Consider the following 20,031-nt stretch of genomic DNA (forward strand, 5'->3'; position numbering starts at 1 on the left):
AGTACCAAGCAGAGAAAGCTTTGGTGCAGAGGATAAGCAAGCAACCAGAACCCCTGTAGGGGGGCAAAAACTAAGGCAGGAGCCCAAGTCCTTGGAGTGGCAGTTCAATGAAGTGAGAGAAGAAAAGATGGATGCACCGGCAAAGGTATGTGGCATCCTGAGGAAGAAGACAAAGAAGAACAACATGAGTTGTTCTTTCTGAGGAACAAGCCCATCACCTAGGAGGTGAGGAAGAGAGAGACTGGCTGTTCACCAAATCACTGCTTGGACAGAGACACAGTGGTCACCTTGCCTGCTCCAAAGAGAGATCAACCATCATCTCCATAACACCTACACTGATGCCGCAGGGGAGCAGATCTTGGGGCGCTCCATTTCCGTGATACACCCATCAGGACCTACCACTGAGCTCAACAGCAAGGAACTCTGCTGGAAGAAGATCCAGGAGGTTGTCAAGGCTGCAAGACCAAGTTCCTTGACTAAGTAGAATGCCCTATAACACCTAAAGAGGCGCCTGAATAGGTGCCCCAAAACCTACACCAGTTTCAATTCTGACAGTAGCCTGGGGAAGGTACCCAACAGTGGAAGTGGACGTTTGGAGGGTGTCTGGATTCTACTGGTAGAGAACTCAATGCCCATGGAGCAGTTCAGGCTCTCTTGCTGCAGCATCAAAGGAAAGATATTTTTCAACCTTGTTGCCCAATGCTTGACCCAGTACCACCTGAATAAATCTTACATTGACTTTTCAATGCAGAATGGTGGAATCCCAAAGTTGCCAGGGTGTATTGAGCACACAGAAGTGATCACTCAGCTGATCAGGGAGTCACAGGTCACAAAAGAAACCTGGCTGTGCTGTTGCTGGATATCACCAGTGCCTACAGGTCCACACATTGCAAGACGATGGAAACAGCATTGGATCTGCATCCTGTCCCAGGTAAAACATGCCGGACAAGTCAGCAGAAGTGGAGTGTCCCTCTGACCAAATCTGGCATCCAACAGCCTTCCATCAGAGTGTTCATGAATGATATCACAGTGATGTCTAGATTAGTGACAGGTGCCAGATGGATCCTCCAGAGCTTTGAGAAGGTCATCACTTGGGCACGGGAAAGGTAGGTGACAAGTTTTTCTCCTTGTGACCCCTAGCACGGGTCTCAAGGAGAAAAACTTGTCGAAACCTATCAAGACCTTTGACTACACCCTGATGTAGCATCTATCTGGGTGACTAATTAAGAGCTAGAGTCATGGTTGGTGGTAGTGGACAAATCTGGGCTACCAGGCAAATTCATGGCCTGGATTTACCAGCACATCATCCTCCCACAGATCCTGTGGTCCGTACTAGTCTATGAAGTCCTGTCTTTTGTCAAGGGCTTTGAGGGGGAGATCATTCACTACTTCTGCTGGTGGCTGAGCTTGACACAAAGCCTGAACAGGATCACTTTGTATGGGCAGAAGAAGAAGATGAAGCTCCCCACCATGCACAAAAAGTGGTACAGACTAGTGGTAATTGCCATCTGTGTAGCCCTTCCCAAGATTTCTTCCATATTCCATATATTTTTTCTGAATTGCAGTTTTTCATTGTTTTTCCATGATAAAGAACCCAGAATCAGCTATGGAAGTTCCAAGAGAAACTTTCCATCAAGGGAGCCTGTTCTCACTGAGAGTCTAAGATTGGGGGGTGTCATTTTCATTTATTGTTTCATCATGTGTGTGTTGTGAAGCTCTTTGAGACTGTAACTGCGATTAAGGCTATACAAATAAACGTGACTTGAATTGACTTATGTTACAGGGAATCCAGGATCCCTAAGTCCCCCGAACCCTCTGGCTCTCTGGCTGGCACTGAAGTGAGGACTGGGAGAAAGTGGAGGGTATGGAAACCATCACTTCCTTTTGTATTTACACATGACAATAAGCATGAACTTGTTCAGAAAAATCTGAAGGACAGAGATTGTCTGTTTGTCACATTTTGATAAAAATAAAAACATCAGCATAGGGATCAAATTGGCATTAAGTGTAATTAGTGCCACCCTCTGAGTAGGGTAATTAATGCTTATGGCTGAACGAAAGAATGGGTCCAACATGTATGACAATTAACGGGCAAATCATAAATCGAAATCATGTGTAAATTCAAAAATTGGATTTCATTTACTGTTTCAAGCTGAATTAAGTTAACTGCTGGGACAACTAATGTAGGTAAGTTTAATAAAATAGGTTAATATTCAAGGAAAATGGACTTAAAATAAAAATGTAAGGCAGCAAAATTACATTAAATTAAATTGAATTGCCTTGCTTCTTTATTTCAGTGTAAAGAACAGAAACAAATATGAGGATTCATACGTTTATTATGAAAAAATCAAACATTTCAGATTGAACATTTCAGATTTCAGTTCCCTCCAAGAAGACAAGCGCAACCCTAAAACAGAGGGAAAGAAAGACCACACGTTCTTCAGGAAAGAGAAACTTTGAGAGTGTGTACAAGCCACTAAATATCACAGACAGAGTTCTTCATTGGGTCACTAAATAAAACCAAAGTATAAATAACTTAAACAAATAAGAAAATAAACAATTTATTAAAAAAAGGAAGGAAAAGGTGATGAAACGTGTAGACAGTTTTTTGGTTTATTTCTTGCCTTAATGCCTGCATTAAGAGAATGGAGAGGTGGAGTGTCGACTAAGGTGTATACATAGGGAACCATCTAAATAATGACATAATGGTATACTGAGTGGGTGCACTGGGCACAGGGTGGCACACTGTGGTCACTTTTCTGAACTATAACCTAGAAATTTGATAAACATTTTCATGCATTTGAGGTATTTTTCTTTTCTTAACCCTAAACCCTTTTTACCATGTTAATGAATAAAGAAATATTTTTCAAGATTGAACAAGAGTTGTGGTGCTTTCTATGGATTTGGCAAATTTCATGGGATGAACCACAGGTGGTGTTAGTTCTAAGATTATCTTGTGAAACCCAGCTCTGTAGCTGATCAACCCTTCTGGCAACTCACATCATCTTCTATCCCTGGTGCAGACATGCAATATGCATGTCCTCAATATGCCAAAACATTTATTAATCCCTGACTTGCAGATCTCCAAAAATACGCAGCCTTGGCTCCCCAGGCAAAAGCAACGCAACCCCAATGCCTCTGACTGTCCACCTGATCCTCCCCTCTATCGGTCCAACACTCACATTCAATCCCCACCGATCGTAGCACCTGGGTAACAGTATTTGACGATGTATTGAACAGTTTGCACCACAGTTTACACTATTTCAATAATAGATTCCAAAGTCCCAGGTCTGTACATCTGGGCTCCTGAAACCTTTTATACACAGGATCCAAATGAATAATTACTAGTCAATTAGTCAGTCAGTCACAGCCTCATGACATACATGAACATATCAGCTACAAATGTTTGTCAGCTCTCCCCAGCAATAAGCCTGAGCCTCATCTTGGATCCCAACCCATCATTTAAGGAACCAAGATGTAGAACTGTGACTCAATGTTCTACACCTCAGTCTCTCTACCCATTTGTCTCATTTAAAGTCTTTAATGCACTTCCACTTCACTACTGTGCCTCATCTGCTTGACCTTTCAACATAACAATAGCATCCTCAGCCCAGACAACAACAATCCACCACACATCACAGTGAAGGTGCCCTTGGATAAAAAAAGTAAGATGTCTTCCATATTCTTCAGCTAATTAATCACCAAAGTCAGCTGACTTTGCAGGATCAATATGCTTTGAGAAAAATGTGAGAACAATTGAGTTTTTCTCCCCCAATCTGTAGTATCTGTGGGACAAACTAATTAGGGCTGACAACAATAAAGTTAATATTCTGACCTTTTTTAATCTAATTAAGTCCTCCCAAGAAATATCTGAAAGTCGGGATGAAAATCCTAGATTGTTTTTTCTCAGAGACATTTTAATCATACCCTGATCTTGATGATCTGGCTGGAGCGGCTAGCTCTGTGAGCCACATGAGTTTGTGAGTTTTGATTTATGAGGCTATGGAATAGCAACTTTGGTACCATAACAGTTCAAACAGTAATTTAGTTTAGGGCACTTGGAAAATTATATGATCTGTCTGTAGAACTAATTGCATCATTGTCGGAAAATCTGCCTGGATTTCATATCGACATCAAGTTTATCTTGTCCATTGATTTAAATTTTTCCATTTTTTATTGTAATTCATAGCTAACATTGTTAGCAAACGAACACAATCTGTCTTGACTCTGGACCAAGCCAAACCACAGATGCATTGTAAAATGCATTGATGTCAATGGGAAAAAATGGTCTGTTTTTCTTAATTTTTGAAAAGATGATACCTCATTTTAAAACAATTCAGACTAAAGAAAGAAAAGCAAGAAGCCTCTGTTGAACAAAAGATTTTTCTTGGTTATAGTAATAATAATAAAACCGTTGAATGCACTGAGCGTAAAACACACTGGAAAATGAAACGAGCTTCTAGTTGCACAATATAAAAACATTAATGTAATAACAGGACTTGAGTCAATCCACATTCAATGTATTCAACTCAGGAAGTGGATTTTCTCAAAAAAAAAAAAAAAAAAAGCTTCAAAATGAAACTCCTGCACTAGATAATACAGGAAATGAAATGAACTAAAAGAACATTAAAAAGAACACAAAAAACAACAAAAACAAAAGCAACAAAAGTCCTCAAAATCCCCCATTTCTGGAGACATTTTGTCATTTTTAACTCAACTTTCCATAATCTACTGCTGCTACTTCTAGCTCAAAACAAAGCCTAAAGATGAACAAAAACGAATACATATAGATAGAGGTGGTAAGTAATATAAAAAGTAAACATCATGACTTTCACACAAACAAAATGATAAGATAACAAAACATACCGTTTCATTACAATAGTGCTGTAACAGGATAGGGAATAATATTTAGACTGCATTTAGGCTTTTACAGTGCTTTAATGACGAGGAATATCTGGGTGATTGATAGATGGATGGATGGAAGTGATCACAAAATAAATTGAAATCCAGATTTTCTTAAGTAGAAATGACATATGTGTCAGATACAAATGAAAATGCCTTCAAATCTATTTGTTAAAAAGCGGCTTGTGTCTGGTGTGGTATCCATTGGAATACTAGTATGCTGTAATGAGCCTGGGTCCCAGAACAAGACGAAATTTACTCGATTTGGGTCCCAGGCCAAAAAGCATACCCAAATTGTGGCCTTTAAAATGGCTTGAAATAGTCTTGAATCACCCTGTTATTCCTTCCTTTTCAAAGCGTTGTAAAGAGAATGCTAGCGCGATAAATAGGCTGCATAGGGAACGACAAAGAACATAGGAACATAGGTAGGCCTGCGTTTGGTTTCATGCAAGGGAAAGCCATGTGGGGAACAAGACTGACTGGATCACATAGTGCAAAACCCCTCGGAAGACAAAGGCCATTTGGATCGATCCTTTTCACACACCCCCCGCCCCACCCCCCCAAAAAACAACAAAAAAAAAAAATCTTTTCCACCTAATTTCCAGACAGACTTCGTCCGCTGCAGTTGTCTCTGTTGACTCCACCATCCTGCCTCAATGTTGTTGCTAAGTAACTTGTGATTCTACGGCTAACTGGCTTTTAGGATGCTGGGCATGTCACCATGGTGATGCTTCAGAGGGCATTCAAATATATTACAGCAAATACTTCTTACCTCTAGAGAGAGGGCAACAACATGTTAGCCACCATAGTATGCAACCTGGCAAAACTCTTTCCCCCGCTCTTTAAAATGGACGCCCTCCCTCGATACAATTTCTCCTTCTCTTATTCCTCTCCATCTTTCCCTCCCCTTGTCTCTCTCCTCATCCCTCCCTCCCTTCCTCCCTTTCCAGCAAAGTGAACTTTGGTCTCAGAAAACAGCAGGTTTCAGGAAGAGAGCTATGTATAGTCGGGGTTAACAGGGGCATGTTCACAAACGTGAAGTGTTGCACAATGCAGAATCATTTGTCCAAAATTGTCAACACCTCACTTTTTAGATGGATTGCACCCTGGTAATCCTGACCAACAAGCCCACCCCCTGACCCCAACCCTATCATCTAATCTCTCTCGTGGCTCTGTCCCTTCCTCTCTCTCTCTCCTACCTCGTCTAGCTTCTGTCTTTCCTCCTCCACTTCCCATTTATGACCTGTTCCCCCCCTTTTCTCCCTGCCTCCCCCCAATTTCAACATCTTGTGTTAATAGAAAATACACTTTTGGTTCTTGAATCCATCAAATCCTTTCAGGCCTGGGCAAAAAAAAAATTGACATTCAGAGATGGTTACAAGTATTTGACCTACTTGATTTGTACTTATATATATATTTGAAAGACTGGCTACACATTGCTGTCTTGATTTGACTCAATGGACACTTGCAAGATAATGCTAAATCAAACCTATCTAGGTACTGTTAATGTTCTTTATTTTCCTTAGCCTTTTTTCTCAGTATTGAAATGTATTCAACTACTTTTTTGCCCAGGCCTGCTGTTTCCTTATTCCTCTTCCTCCTCCTCCTCCTCCTCCTCTAGGGCTGGGTTCACTTTCAATTCAATCAATTCAGGAAGTTGATTTTCTTCTCAATGCAAATATTGAAAAAAATGTTCGGCATGCGAAGATCGTCATATCAAACCTGTTAAGAAACAACAGTGAACAAATGTTGGACTATTGCAGTTTCGGTCGACATTTTTTGCAGTTGATTGCATTGAAAGTGAATGGACTCCAGCCCCGGCCTCCTCTCCCTCCTTCCCCTACACTCCTCTTCCTCGTCCTCCTCAGCGCATCTTGTGTTCCATGTCAGCGTTGGCCATGTTTGAGCCAGGGCTGGGGTCCTGCTGTCGTCTGGACTGGGGAGAGAGAGGGATGGAAGGAGGAGAGAGGGGAGGAGAGGAGAGGAGAGGAGAGAAGGGATCAGAGAGAGATAGAGAACAAATTAAGTACAGATTTTCAACTACTAGCAGTATAGTAAGATTTACCATAAATGAATGAAAAGAACAGCAGTAATTAACTTTCTATTTTTGATAGGAAAATCCTCACATGAGAGTAATTTTATGTTTGAAAGGCCTCCTCCAGTAACTATATTACTGCATTCAAACTCAGCCAATCAAAACGTGATGAATGCTTATCTTCAATTCCAGCTATAATGAGGTTCAATGATAGTTTGCTTCGGCAGGAATGAGCTGTTACTCCAACATTACCCAGTAAACTAATGATTTGCCTAAAGGGTTTGCTATCAAATTGTTTGTGAGGAGAGGCCAAAGGTGAAAATAAATGCTCTCAGTCTGGATCCTGGGTTGAAAAAGCCACTCAACAAACCATTGCAGCTCCTTGTATTTTCACTAGAGGGAGCCAGAGAGCTTCATAATAACACAGCTGTCAACTTCTGCTGTTTATAAAATTTACTTCTGTTGATATTTTAGTCAGGGGAGCAGGCAGACAGACAGGCAGAGAGGCAGACAGACAGATAAACTGGCAGACATACAGGTTGTCTGACACACAAATAAACACACACACACACACACACGTGTACACATATATACACACACACACACATGCATGCACGCAGTCAGCCAGCCAGCTAGTGGATCATTAGGTCATCATTAGAAGCCGTCAACATGACAAGACTTTTAAATATATTTCATGACTCGGTCACGTGTGTGTGAGTGTGTGTGGGTGTGTGTGTGAGTGTGAGCGCCATCGGCGTGACCTGGTCTGGCTGTAAAAGATACATCTGGTTATGTGTCTACACTTAAATCTCTCTCTCATCCAAGATAGCTGTGGGAAAGAGAGAGAGGGGGGAGAGAGAGAGAGCAGACAGAAATGTAGACAGAGAGATAGTAAAGGGGTTGCTTAGTTCAAGTGGCATGTAGTTGTGATCTCAATGACTCACCATAATAGCATTGTAACACACACACACATACACACACACACATATGTCATACTACCATTTTGACTCCTCCTAGCCAGACTGACTCCAATATCTGTCTGTCTCCTCTGAAGAGCTTTCTGTAACTTTAATTATCAAATATTCATGTGCGGTTCGATTATAATTACTTGATTGGAGATCAAAGTGGAGTTGACAATGAACCTGCCCCGGGCAACTGGAGTCTAATTGTCCCACACAACACTGTCTGTGTTTGTATGTGTGTCTCTGTCTCTGTCTGCCCATGTCTGTGAGTTTATTTTGATCTCACCTACCGTCTTTAAAAAGCGGATTTCAATCTAGATGGTATGATTCAAAGGCTGCTTTGAAAATGAAAGATTTCCTAAAATATATTACCACTAGTTGCAGGTCTTTCCCCAAGCTTCAGACAAGACAGAGAAGACGCCAATGTGTGAAAGTATCAAACGATACTTTCTGGGGCTGCTGCTGTTAATGAATATAAGACCGACTTCGTTGGAACTATGACTGTACTAGTTTTTTTTCCCAAGGATACAGCTACATTTCATAGTTCAGAGCTGTTTGTTTAATCTATGAGATCCTCTTTTTTTTTATTATTTTGGCAACATTTTTGCTAATAGGCGCTCATTGCTGTAGTGTTTCTGCACTGCTCTTCCCAGAGATCAGCTGTCAATCAAACAGTGTGTCCAGTACTGTGACGTCTTTCTCCTTGGATTTTCTGTTGATGCAGTTTGAGTTTCTCTTTTCTTTGCCTGTTCAGTCATGCTGGCTATCACTGCTCATGCTCACTACCCAGTTCTTCTTCTGTTTATTCCAAACAAACCGCTGTTGTTGCTGCTGGAAATGTAAAATGCGTCACTTCTTGTGCGACAGAGGTTTTTCCCAGGAAAGGATGGAATGGAAAAGCTTTCATGAACTGGAAATAGGTTGAGTCACTATTGTGTTATCAATCGGTGATAGAGAGTAGCAAAACTGACATTTATCTATAAGAAAATGTTGCGGGTTATTACTTTAAATGTAAAAGCTCAAACAAACATGTGGTGATCCTACATGCAGCTCCAGAAAGTGTCTTCTGATGACAAAACCGATTAGAGGATGGATTGTCCGGTTTCTGGCTTTGGGAGAAACGTATTCATTTTTGCAAAATATTGATTCAACTCTCTATGATACCATTAGTGAATGCTATTGTGAGGTTGGAGAGAGACTAAACCCCTTCAATGGACAACGAGGATGATGAAATCTTACTGGCATTTAAACAGATATATTTCTTCACATGAATAAATAAATGCCAATGAGATGAATACAAGACGACGTGAAAACAAATGATATAAAAGCCTGTCTGTGAAATATGTAAATGTGAAATGTAAACAGAGGGCTTCAAGCTAATAGAATATGATGTAAAACTAAGGCGGTTCATAACTGGGGCCAAAATACCCATCAGTGTTTCTGCTGTGTCGCGGCCTTCAGTCCTGTAGTGTTTGTGTTTCTGGAAGGGAGTGGTCTTTGCTAACCATAAGGGCTGGAGAGCTTTCTCTATTGATCCACACACAGATGGTAGCCTGCTGGGCCACTATAGGCTGCTTAACCACAACTCAATACTGGAGAAATGTGTGTGTGTGTGTGTGTGTGGGTGGGTGTTGTGTGACAGAGAGCAGATGTGCTGTGCTTGCGAGTTGTTCATACGTGCCTGAACTGTATCTGTACAGTGTGTGTGTATACGTGCGTGTGTGTGAATTCAGGCATGTTTATATGTGTGTGTGTGTGTTTGTGTGTGTGTGTGTGTGTGTGTGTGTGTCTAAGGCAAGGCAGGGGGTCTGATGGCGATCAATACTAATGATATATTAATGCTTTCAGTGTCGGCTCATCATTCACCACCTAATCTCCTTCTGCTGAGCACTTGGAGTGTGTGTGTGTGTGTGTGTGTGTGTGTGTGTGTACCGGAGTTAAAAGGAACATTTATTCTCCCTACATTGCCTCTCTATCTGTCATTGTGACAGCTACCTGCTGACCCTGAATGACTGGCATATCATTGCTTTTTGATGAAAACCTCGTATCTTTTAAAAAGACAAGGTTTCAGGGATGGAGGGGGAAAAAACACCCAAAGAAAAAAACAAAACAAAACAAAAAAAAACCATGGGTGGGCCTTATGGTCATGAAACCCACTCAACCTACAGAGAGCAAGTGGAAATGCCAATAAATTTGTAGTGACATGGTTTTCCCCTAACATCAAAGATTTGTATTGGTCCCCTCCATTTTCTGTATAGGAGCCTAACAGCCATCCCATTCTGCATCTCTCCTGCTTAATATTACAATATTATAAAGGTAGAAGTCATTAGCACATTAGTACTACAGTGCCCACTAGGGTTACAACTGATGTATTGGCAGATTTTTATTAAATATGGAGGTTCCTCCGTGACCACAGCTACATAAAAACCTGTAAAACCTGCAATGAAATTTTACTGTCTTCAATTTCAATTATGATTTTTTTTTCTAAATGAATTCTTCATTTAGAGGCAGTGATCTATCCCAGAGTTTCCCTACCGTTGAATAGGTGCAGTGGGCCATCCTGCATTGAAGAGCTACTAACCATAAAATATTTCATCAGTCTGGGTTTTAGTGGAGAGTTTTAGTGTCCCATGATGGTCTGAATGCTGTTTGAGAGGCTTTTCCACCATGAAAAAAAAAACGTTTTGAATTCTGAATACATGTATTTTTTTTGGCATGAAAATGTGAATTTAAAGATGTTGAATATCGGCACAACATATAGTCTACAGCGACTTCGGTCTAAACATACTGTATCATATCTGCCTTTAAAAAAACCCATAACACCAAAAGAGAGAAAAGAGAGGAAAAGAAAAGTTCTACACATTGCATGCAGTAAAAAGAGAATTTTATCAGTATGTTGTCCCAATGTACTATATTCCTCTTTCTCATATCCTGTTCTCTCTCTCTCTCTGTTATCCTCTCTCATCCGTCGTTCGCCGTGCAATGTCCCCCTTTGCATCCCTTGGTCTCTGCCTGGTCTTCTATTATTAATGCATTTGTTCTCTAGTCTCTCCCTCCGTCTCCCCGCAACCCCTTCCTCCAACCCTGCTTTCATGAGAACATTTTCTAGAGAACAAACTTAAGAAAGAATAGCAAAATACGCTTTTACAAATGTATGACGTCTGTGAAGGTGGAATAACTTCTACTCTATCAAGAAATACCATATCTTCTGTTAATTCCAAAAGAAATTCACTGACTTTCTGTATCCCTCTGTCTGTCTGATCCCTCTGTTTTCTTTGAATCGCAGCTAGACAGAGAGAGAGACAGAGAGGGGAGAGACAGAAGAGAGTGACAGACAGATAACTAGATAGCAAGCTGACTAGATAGAGAGAGAGAGTTAAAGCAAGAGAGGTGGAGTTTAGACCGCAAGTTTAGACCACAGAAATGCAGAGGCTGAATCTGTGCAGCTATTCAGCAGCGCCAGTGGAACACACCCATCGTACGATCCACAGCAAGGCAGCAGGGTGTTACTGTGATTGTTGCCTCTCATCATTTTATCTTAAAATATGATTCATATGGACATTGCGATATGAAACTGATTCGCAGTATTTCGGGCCTATTATTTTACAGTTTCAATTTGTAACGCCAAATGCCTTTTGTTTATACATTATCAAAGGCTTTGAAGGGAAAGTGATGGTAGTTATTAGAATATTGATTCAGCAGGAGACACGAGGTTCTTTTTCTCCGAGAGCTTCAGGGAAGAAACATGAGAGCAGCGAGATGAAAGACGACCTTCATTTACTGCCTCGCTTTCTTTCTTCCTGTCTCTTTCTCTCTCTTTCTCTTCAAGTCTGTGCTTCTCTCTCTCTTTCTCTCGCTCTCCTCCTCCTCCTCCTCCTCCGCTCGGTCCCTCCCTTTCTTCTTCTCTTTCTTCTTCGTTTGCAGGACCATGTGCTGCAAAGCTGTGGTAGGTCTTGGTGTGTGTGTGCGTGTGTGTGTGTGTGTGTGTGTGTGTACAATGTCATTCGACTAAATAGTTATGAAATGGTCATCTCTCTCTCTCTCTCTCTCTCTCTCTCACAGAAACAGGTCATTCAATAAAAACTGCATGCACATGCTAGTGGGAACTTTCATTCATTTCATTCATGAACACACACACACACACACACACACAGAAATATCATCATAGACAAACACGCATGGCAACGCAAGTAAATGAACACAGGTGGGCACATACACCACACACACACACACACACACACACACACACACACACAAACACACACACACACACGCACACACACGCAGGGTGGTTTAGTGCATGACAGTGTGATAGATAGTGAGAAGTGGAGGACACAGACCCTGTTCTTTTCTGCTGGCTGTCTGTCTGTGTGTGTCATCAGTCCCAGATTTTAGAAACCACAGGGTCCTAAAAAAATAAACAATTTGGGGTTCATTCTTAGGGCGTCAACTTAGGAAGGATGCCTCTGATCTCCCCAAAGCCTTGCTGGGAAAGTGAGTTTGTCTACGGGATGGTTACAAAATGAGCATATAAATTAGCATTAGCATATACATTTGTGAATCAGAATTTTTGTCTATATATGATATTGCAAAAAGCACATATTTGTGAATGAGGATACTGCATTAAATGAAACGTAATTAAAGAATTGATTTCTAGAGGATTTACGTTTTATTCAACATTGAACGGAAGGCAATGTGTTTCAATTTCTACAATCTTCAATTTTTTTCTATAATCGATGGCACAACAAACTACTTTCCCTTCTAAGGCTTTTGGGACACCTGACAACTTGAATCAGTCATTCAATAGTTCAGTAATATCAAATCAAATCAATTATTTGATTAGATTTATGGTCAAACTGATCATGCACTAAACCTACGGTACAAACAGTAACAAGTATACTTAGAGGAAAAAAAAATGTGGAAACACACAACCACACGTCACACCCTTAGCCACCCTAAGCGCTAAAGCATAGAAGATCCTACTGGAAATTTGACTCTGTTGCTTGATTAACATGGTCATTTTTTCAATACTCTTCTCTAACATGGTGCATATTAAATATAAACTCACAAATATGACAAGCTGATGGCAAATGTGGAACAAATTCAAGGCATATTTGCTGAAAGCTTGTGCTACAAACTTCCATCTGTTATCATCTACAACAAATTTAATAATAGTGGAAAGCTCATCAGAAATTTGCCATTATACTACATTTTATTGTGAAATTGCAGTTTGCTTGAGTGCAATTTGTGCTGTTTTTGAAGATGCTTTGAGAAGGTATATGAAATAGAAAAATGAAACAAATCCAAAAATATGATGTGCAAATTTCCAGTAGGGTAAGTCTAGTCATGAGGCCCTAAATGCAGCGCTGTTACAGTTGGAGCTCTACTTATTCCATTAATAGTCCCCTTGTCCCCCTCTGAGCTGGCAGACTAGCATCACTCCTCCATTAACATTAACACCACCTTCAGCCCCACACTGGTCCCAGGCCCGCTCACCTCCAGGTCCTCTCTGTGTGACCGGTCTCTGTCTTCAAAGTCTCTGGTTCTGCGTCGAGCCTCTTCGAACGCCGCCTGGGCCAGAGCATCCTCGTGCTGCGGAGAGAGAGAGAGAGAGAGAGAGAGAGAGAGAGGAACATAGGGAGGTGAAGTGTTTCCTGAAGAGATGAGTTGTTGATGATGAGAGAAAGACATCACTATGCAGTCTGAGAGTGGTGAGTGGGCATGCGGTGTGACATGCATGCATGTGTGTGTGTGTTGCGTGTGCGTCCGTCCCGGTGTGTGTTACCTGCGCCCGCTCGTCGTCATACTCCAGGAAGCCCATCCCATCCAGCCTCTGTAGGTCTATCCAGCCTCTCCAGATCACACACACCCCATTCAGGATCATAGGAGCCTTTAAATGGACCTGGAGACATGCAGAGGGACAGAGAGAGAGAGAGAGAGAGAGAGAGAGAGATAGAGAGAGTGAGAGAGAGAGAGAGAGAGAGAGAGAGAGAGAGAGAGAGAGAGAGAGAGAGAGAGAGTGAGAGAGAGAGAGAGAGAGAGAGAGAGAGAGAGAGAGAGAGAGAGAGAGAGAGGTATGTCAGCTGTGCATTTCAGAAATAGTAAGAAGCATAGTCTTTCTAACTAGATGTGAAGGAGTTGTCAGCTACATTGAACACAGACTAGTGGATATACTGCCACCTTTTGTTTTTAAAATAAACAGAAAAACAAAAAAAAAACATTAATTAATTATTATATGCACAAAAAGCTGCTAATTCACAGCGGCATATATATATATATATATATGTATATATATATATTTTTTTTCCATTTCTAATTATGAGGTATTTTACAGGAAAAAAACAATTGCAAAAATCTGTGATTTTTGCCATATACATTTTTGTAAATAAGTCATAAAAAATATATATTTTTTGAAATTTCCCTCTGTAAATTACCAACTATTTACTTATCCAGTAGAACGAAACAGGGAAATATACTCTGATTTCATCAACTGAGAAAAAAAACATGCAAATTTCCAGTTCTAGTAATTTGAATATGATAAAACCAAAATAAATAAAGTCTTAATACAAAAAGTGTTTGCATTTGTCTACATATTCAACATATAAAATTTCATTCTGATAGGATGACAGGATTTTTTCCCCCCTATTGTACTGTGGTGCCTCATACCACAAATAACTATGAAGTCATTTATGACAGACATATACAGACACATTTATTCCCCTTGGTTCTCGGTGTAAGAACCTCTGGTGTAGGCAGTACCAACCCCACAACATGACAGTTAGCTCCGTACAAAATGAGAGCTTTGCAGACAAAAACCATCTGCTGTTCCTCCACAATCATTTGGGAACCCATTCTTCGGTTTCCCATGACTTTGAGTCGTGACCCAGACTTTGGAAAACAACAATATCACCCGATCTTTGATTGCGGGGCCTTGGGAAGAGCTCCGGCAGCTTAATATAGCCTGTAGCTTCATATAAAGTTAGAATTCCCCAGTCAGAAACCATCAGCTGGTTCTCCAGAATAATGAAAAGCACTGTGTTTGGTAGATGGACCCCCCCCCCCCCCCCCATCTAACTGGTGTGAAGGAGTAAACCACTAACTACGTCAAACCCTCTCTAGTACAAGTGAGCATTAGACTAGTACATCACACACACACACACACACACATACACACACATATTCCTAAGTCTGGCTGAGTGTGTTCTGCATGGCTCTGAGGTACGAGTGCATTTGATGGCATACAAGCATGTAAGTGCAGGGATCTGTGTGTGTGTTTGCGTGTGTGTGTGTGTGTGTGTTATTGTTGGCTGTCAGGCCGGTATTAGTGGAAAAGTGAGTGTTTGTATTGGACTGAGCAGAGCCAAAGTGATCAAAAATAAATATCATTTGCTTAAACACATTTTCTCCCTCTACCTCTTTGTGTGTGTGTGTGTGTGTGTGTGTGTGTGTGTGTGTGTGTGTTCATTTTACAGCCACTGCACAGGCCCTGTGGGTTCAAAGGCCCTATTCACACTGGCAGCTAAAGCCTGACTTTGTGTTCTTTACCACTGGCTCACAGATCTGTCTTCCCCTGTAGTTATTGTTGACAACATGCCTTCTGCTGTGTTTATATGTAGAGTGTGCCTACTGACAAAACTGCAGGTCAAAGGTCAAACTTGTGATCAAATAAAACTCTGGAAGTTCACGTCATGCCTTGTCATGTCCTGCACCAGCGACACAAAGGCAAAATTCTTGTACATTCATTGTCTTATCTAAAGCGATTTTCATTAAGTATAACATTTAAATAAACCTAAATTCCTTAAATAACTTAAAACTTAACTTAAAAACTAAAACAAACACTATATCAGGAATGGAAGGGCCATAACCTTTGTGCCAAGCCAGTAAAAAAACCTGAAAAACATTCCTTTGTCGCTGCAATACTTAAGTATCTTCAATCCAGCCTGATAAGAAACAGAAATTAGAGCTGAACAACATTCAGTAACGTCAGTCAACAGTAAGTTTTCTACACAATTCCTGTCTGTTGTTTTTTTTCCATTAGAGAGCATGTGTGTCTCTTTCTGACCTCGTGTGGAGTTTATTTTGTCTGTCCTTAGACAAGAGGGAGAAACAGAGCGGGAGAAAGTGGAGTGTTAAAGAGGAGACTACAAGTGTTTATAGCCTTTAGACTGCCCCCCCCCCCCCCCCCAACACACACACACACACACACACACACCCTCTCCTATACACCGAGCAGCGCACAAATAAACCCAGTCTACAGCGTCAGGCTGTCAATCAGACTGACAGGCGGAGCGACGTCAGGCCGCGTCTCTCTCTCTGGATTCCTGGGTTTGTTATATCGCGATGGCTGTGTGCCAAGAAGCCAGCAATGTAACCACCAAATATGTAAGTGTGTATGTGTGTGTGTGTGTGTGTGTGTGCGTGCATTGGCATGATGTGAGGGACAGGCAGGGGAATGTGTATGTCTGTAGGCGGGATCACAGAACCATTTCCCTGTTTAGATTTCTCTCTCTGTTTGTATTTGGGTGGTTCTCAGCTGCAGTAGGTAGGGCATTACGCTGCTGTGCTGTGTGGCTGAGCTCAGATGTTTCTGGCTAGAAAAGAAATGTCATTAAAGGAATAGTTCACCCCAAAACTTCAATCATACTCGTCAACCAAAACTCCATTGAAGTTAAAAATGTCCATCAAAAGTCTCCAAACAGCTTGTGCAGTGTAATCCAAGTGTTTTGTAGCCAAACGATCCAAAAGTGCAACATTTACTTTATTATCTCCTAGATTTTCCTGCCTGACAATGCTTTTTTTTTCTAGAAATTGCTTTTTTGGAGCATAAAATGTCTATTATAGTGTTTGATAGTTTAGTTTGGACTGACATGTGGGTGAGTAGAATTGTAGTAGTACTGAATTTTCATTTTGGGGTGAACTGTTCCTTTAACTTCATTACATTCCTTCATGATGCCCATGAAATTATTCTGGAGAAACCTTTATCTAAAAACTACTGGCTATGTTACTTTGCCAAAGTCTTTTTAATCAATGTGACCTAGAGTGAATAAAACATTGTCGGCTATTAAGTCAATTTTGTGAGACTGATCGCTTCAAAAATTAGTTTTAGGTCATGAGAAATTATTATAATATAAATATTATTTAAAACATATTTTTTTAATATAAAATATGGACCACCAACTTTGACAGAAATGTTTCACAACTGTGACTGAGAAAATACACATCCTAAAACATACAAAACACATACAAAAAACATTTGTACACACACACACACACACACACACACACACACACACACACACTCTCTCTTCCCTAAACAATGAGTTGCATAGGCATTCAACCGGAGCTGAACTTGTCAGTCAGCCAAACACGTGATGAAAGACGCAGAGTGAATGAGCTATATTCTAACTTTCTCATCTCTTTCTCTCTCTCTCTTTCAGTGTCTTCCACTTTCCCACAACATTGTTTTCCATGGGGAAGAAACAGAGATAAAGAGAGAGAGAAAGACAGAGAAAAGAAAGAGAGGAGACAGACAGAGAGAGAGTGTTTTTCCCAGTGTGGGCATACACGGAGGAGTTTTTACGTGGTATTTTTATCTGAGTAAACAACTATTTAGGAATAAATTAACAAAGTCAAACACACACAAACTCTCTCACACACACACACACACACACACACACAGACACACACAGACGACTAGATTTTTCTGTGTGATACAGGGCAAGCTCCACGTTCCTGCATTTTTACTCAGGCTATTTTTGGACAGCCTCTCACAGGGACCTCTTTTACCACAACTACCCACACTGCACTGGGGCTGCTGGGGAGACCGCACCCCGAGAGAACGTGGGTTTTTGTGAAAGTGTGTGTGTGTGTGTGTGAGAGAGAGAGAGAGAGAGAGAGAGAGAGAGAGAGAGAGAGATGGCTTCCACATCTGTGTGGCTGCATGGCGCTTTTATAAGAATGCTTCATTGGGCTTGACAGGGAAAATATATGTGTGTGTATGTGTGTGTGTGTGTATGTGTGTCAGTAAATGGATGTGGGGGTTGACATGGCTCTCTCTCTCAGAGGAAGTCTGTGGTTGGGCCGTTTCTCCATATTTTCCCCTCACATGCACACACACACACACACACACCCACACACACACACACACACACACACACACACACACACACACAGGAGAACTCTCTCACACAGAAGCACACTGTGAATAAGAAAGGAAGCAGGGTGAACTGCAGTGGAAATTCAGACTAGCTGTAAAACTGGGTGCAAGTTAAGCCTGGCGTTAAGTTCAGATAAGCCTGATTTAGTCCCATATGGGAGGATTTCTGTTGTTGTATTGAGTTGTATCACTGCCCACTCTGTAGGTGGGGAAGTAAGAGTGAAACCTATGACTAATATAGTCATTCTTATGCATTCTCTAACTGGCTGCTATAGATCTTTTGATGATGTTTTTCTGGAAATATTGGCACGGTCCAAATGGCAAAAATGGCAATCACACCAATAGCTCTCCAAGCCCCACTACCCCTTACCCCAAAGCATGGTCACACCCACACACACACACACACACACACACACACACCACCCAGGACTGACCAAAAACCCCGCAAATTCCCTGCTAACTCTCTATCAACCCAGTTGTATTTTATATGTCTTTTATGCATCTTCTGCTATTTATCACTCCCAGTTGTACTTTGCACATCTGTGGCTGCTGTTCTTTAGCTTGGAATGTAAGCTTGTAGTGTGTTTATGTTTCATCTGCTGCCATACAGTAGCCTAGGCCTACATCTTGTCTGGACTATATGTGAGGTCCTGTGACTATGTGGTCCAACCTGGTTCCAGTGTCAGTCCTGTGTTGCGTCTTGTATTGTGCAGGACAGTTTCCCTTGTGCACCATACCTGTTCTTGGCCAATCACACAGATTCTGATACTGACCATGTAGCTAAACTTTCTGTAGGCAGTTACCTTCAACATCACACGTTTCTCAGTTTCCATGACAGATGTGTTGAATGTATCGAAAGTGTGTCGGCGTTATCGGCGTTGTTGCGCGAAAACCTCGTAAACTCCAATTCTGCTGATTTGAATGTTTTAACTTCAACTGAAAGATTACATGGTCTTCTATGGTTTGAGGAAAATTCTGTGACTCTTGAGCTGATGAAACCCATACAAAACCCCATTGGATGAAGTCCAAAAATGCATGGTGGTCAATCTGAAAACAAGGCTGTTTTTCATAGTTCCTGAAAAGTTGACGAGGTTTTCACCCAAAAGCGATGTTATGCAACCTGGATTCAGTCCTGTGAATCACTGTGAATCATTTTTACTTGCATTCAGATTGTTTACAATTCATGGCATAGACACAGCTGTCCCTGGAGGTGCAAAGCTGAACTTATTCTTGCCTTGACCTCCAACATTTCAGTCCTACATCGAACCCATTGCTGAACAATCACAATAGCAAAGCTGTTTTACTGGTGTGGATGCATGTGGACTCTTTCTGTCTCTCTCTTGCTTTCTCTATGTCTCTCTTTCTCTCTCTCTCTCTTGATCTAAAGTACTAGTAGTAAAGTCCAAGCAGTCCAAGCTAAGCTGTGCCTACTGTGTGTGTTGTGTGTGTGTGTGTGTGTGTGTGTGCGTGCATGCGTGAGTGAGAGAGAAAAAGAGAGAGTGCGTTGGCAGACAGTGTGTGACGCAGATGTAGAAGGATGTGTTGGCACAGCGCCTCTCATTCAGCCTGGTGCCAACCATCTAGTCAGCACAACTGCCCACTGGCACACACACACACACACACACACACACACACACTGAAACACACACAGGTCGGAAGAAGTGAAGAAGAGAGTGTATTTAAGAGAGAAAAAGAAGACGGAGAGAAAGAGGGGCGGTGACGGAGGAATAAAAAGAGACATGTTTGGGTCTTTGTGCTTCTTGTTTGTTTGAGTGTGTGTGTGTGTGCGTGTGCGTGTGTGTGTGCGTGTGCGTGTGTGTGTGTGTGTCTGTGCGTGTGCCCAAAGCGTAGTGTGGGAGAGGCGGACAGGCTGCTTGGCCACACTCACGGGGCTGAAAACACAGATGCCCATTGTGTTCACACACCTCGTGGGTATCAGTCTGTGTGTGTGTGTGTGTGTGTGTGTGTGTGAGTGT

General features: G+C 41.5%; 1 protein-coding gene and 1 long non-coding RNA gene across 5 annotated transcripts in view; both read right to left on the bottom strand.

The window, feature by feature from the left end:
- Positions 1 to 2,318: 2,318 nt before the first annotated feature.
- Positions 2,319 to 6,254, bottom strand: LOC144538580 (uncharacterized). Its single transcript, XR_013504369.1, has 2 exons — positions 3,928 to 6,254; positions 2,319 to 3,651 (listed from the first exon to the last, which is right to left on the bottom strand). It is a non-coding gene; the product is annotated as an uncharacterized LOC144538580 (long non-coding RNA).
- A 139-nt stretch (positions 6,255 to 6,393) lies between these two features.
- Positions 6,394 to 20,031, bottom strand: part of cbfb (core-binding factor subunit beta) — a 30,747-nt gene continuing 17,109 nt past the window's right edge. The window contains exons 4-7 of one of the 4 annotated variants that reach the window (XM_071902249.2): positions 13,685 to 13,801; positions 13,396 to 13,491; positions 12,240 to 12,307; positions 6,394 to 6,838 (exon numbers count right to left, since the gene is read on the bottom strand). In XM_071902249.2, the coding sequence (XP_071758350.1) occupies positions 12,278 to 12,307; positions 13,396 to 13,491; positions 13,685 to 13,801 (243 nt within the window). In that variant the 3' untranslated portion in view covers positions 6,394 to 6,838; positions 12,240 to 12,277. The remainder of the gene's footprint in view (positions 6,839 to 12,239; positions 12,308 to 13,395; positions 13,492 to 13,684; positions 13,802 to 20,031) is intronic. The other 3 variants (XM_071902250.2, XM_078283162.1, XM_071902248.2) reach the window with 3 other exon arrangements.

Source organism: Centroberyx gerrardi, chromosome 4, assembly GCF_048128805.1.
Source record: "Centroberyx gerrardi isolate f3 chromosome 4, fCenGer3.hap1.cur.20231027, whole genome shotgun sequence".
Taxonomy (NCBI): domain Eukaryota; kingdom Metazoa; phylum Chordata; class Actinopteri; order Beryciformes; family Berycidae; genus Centroberyx; species Centroberyx gerrardi.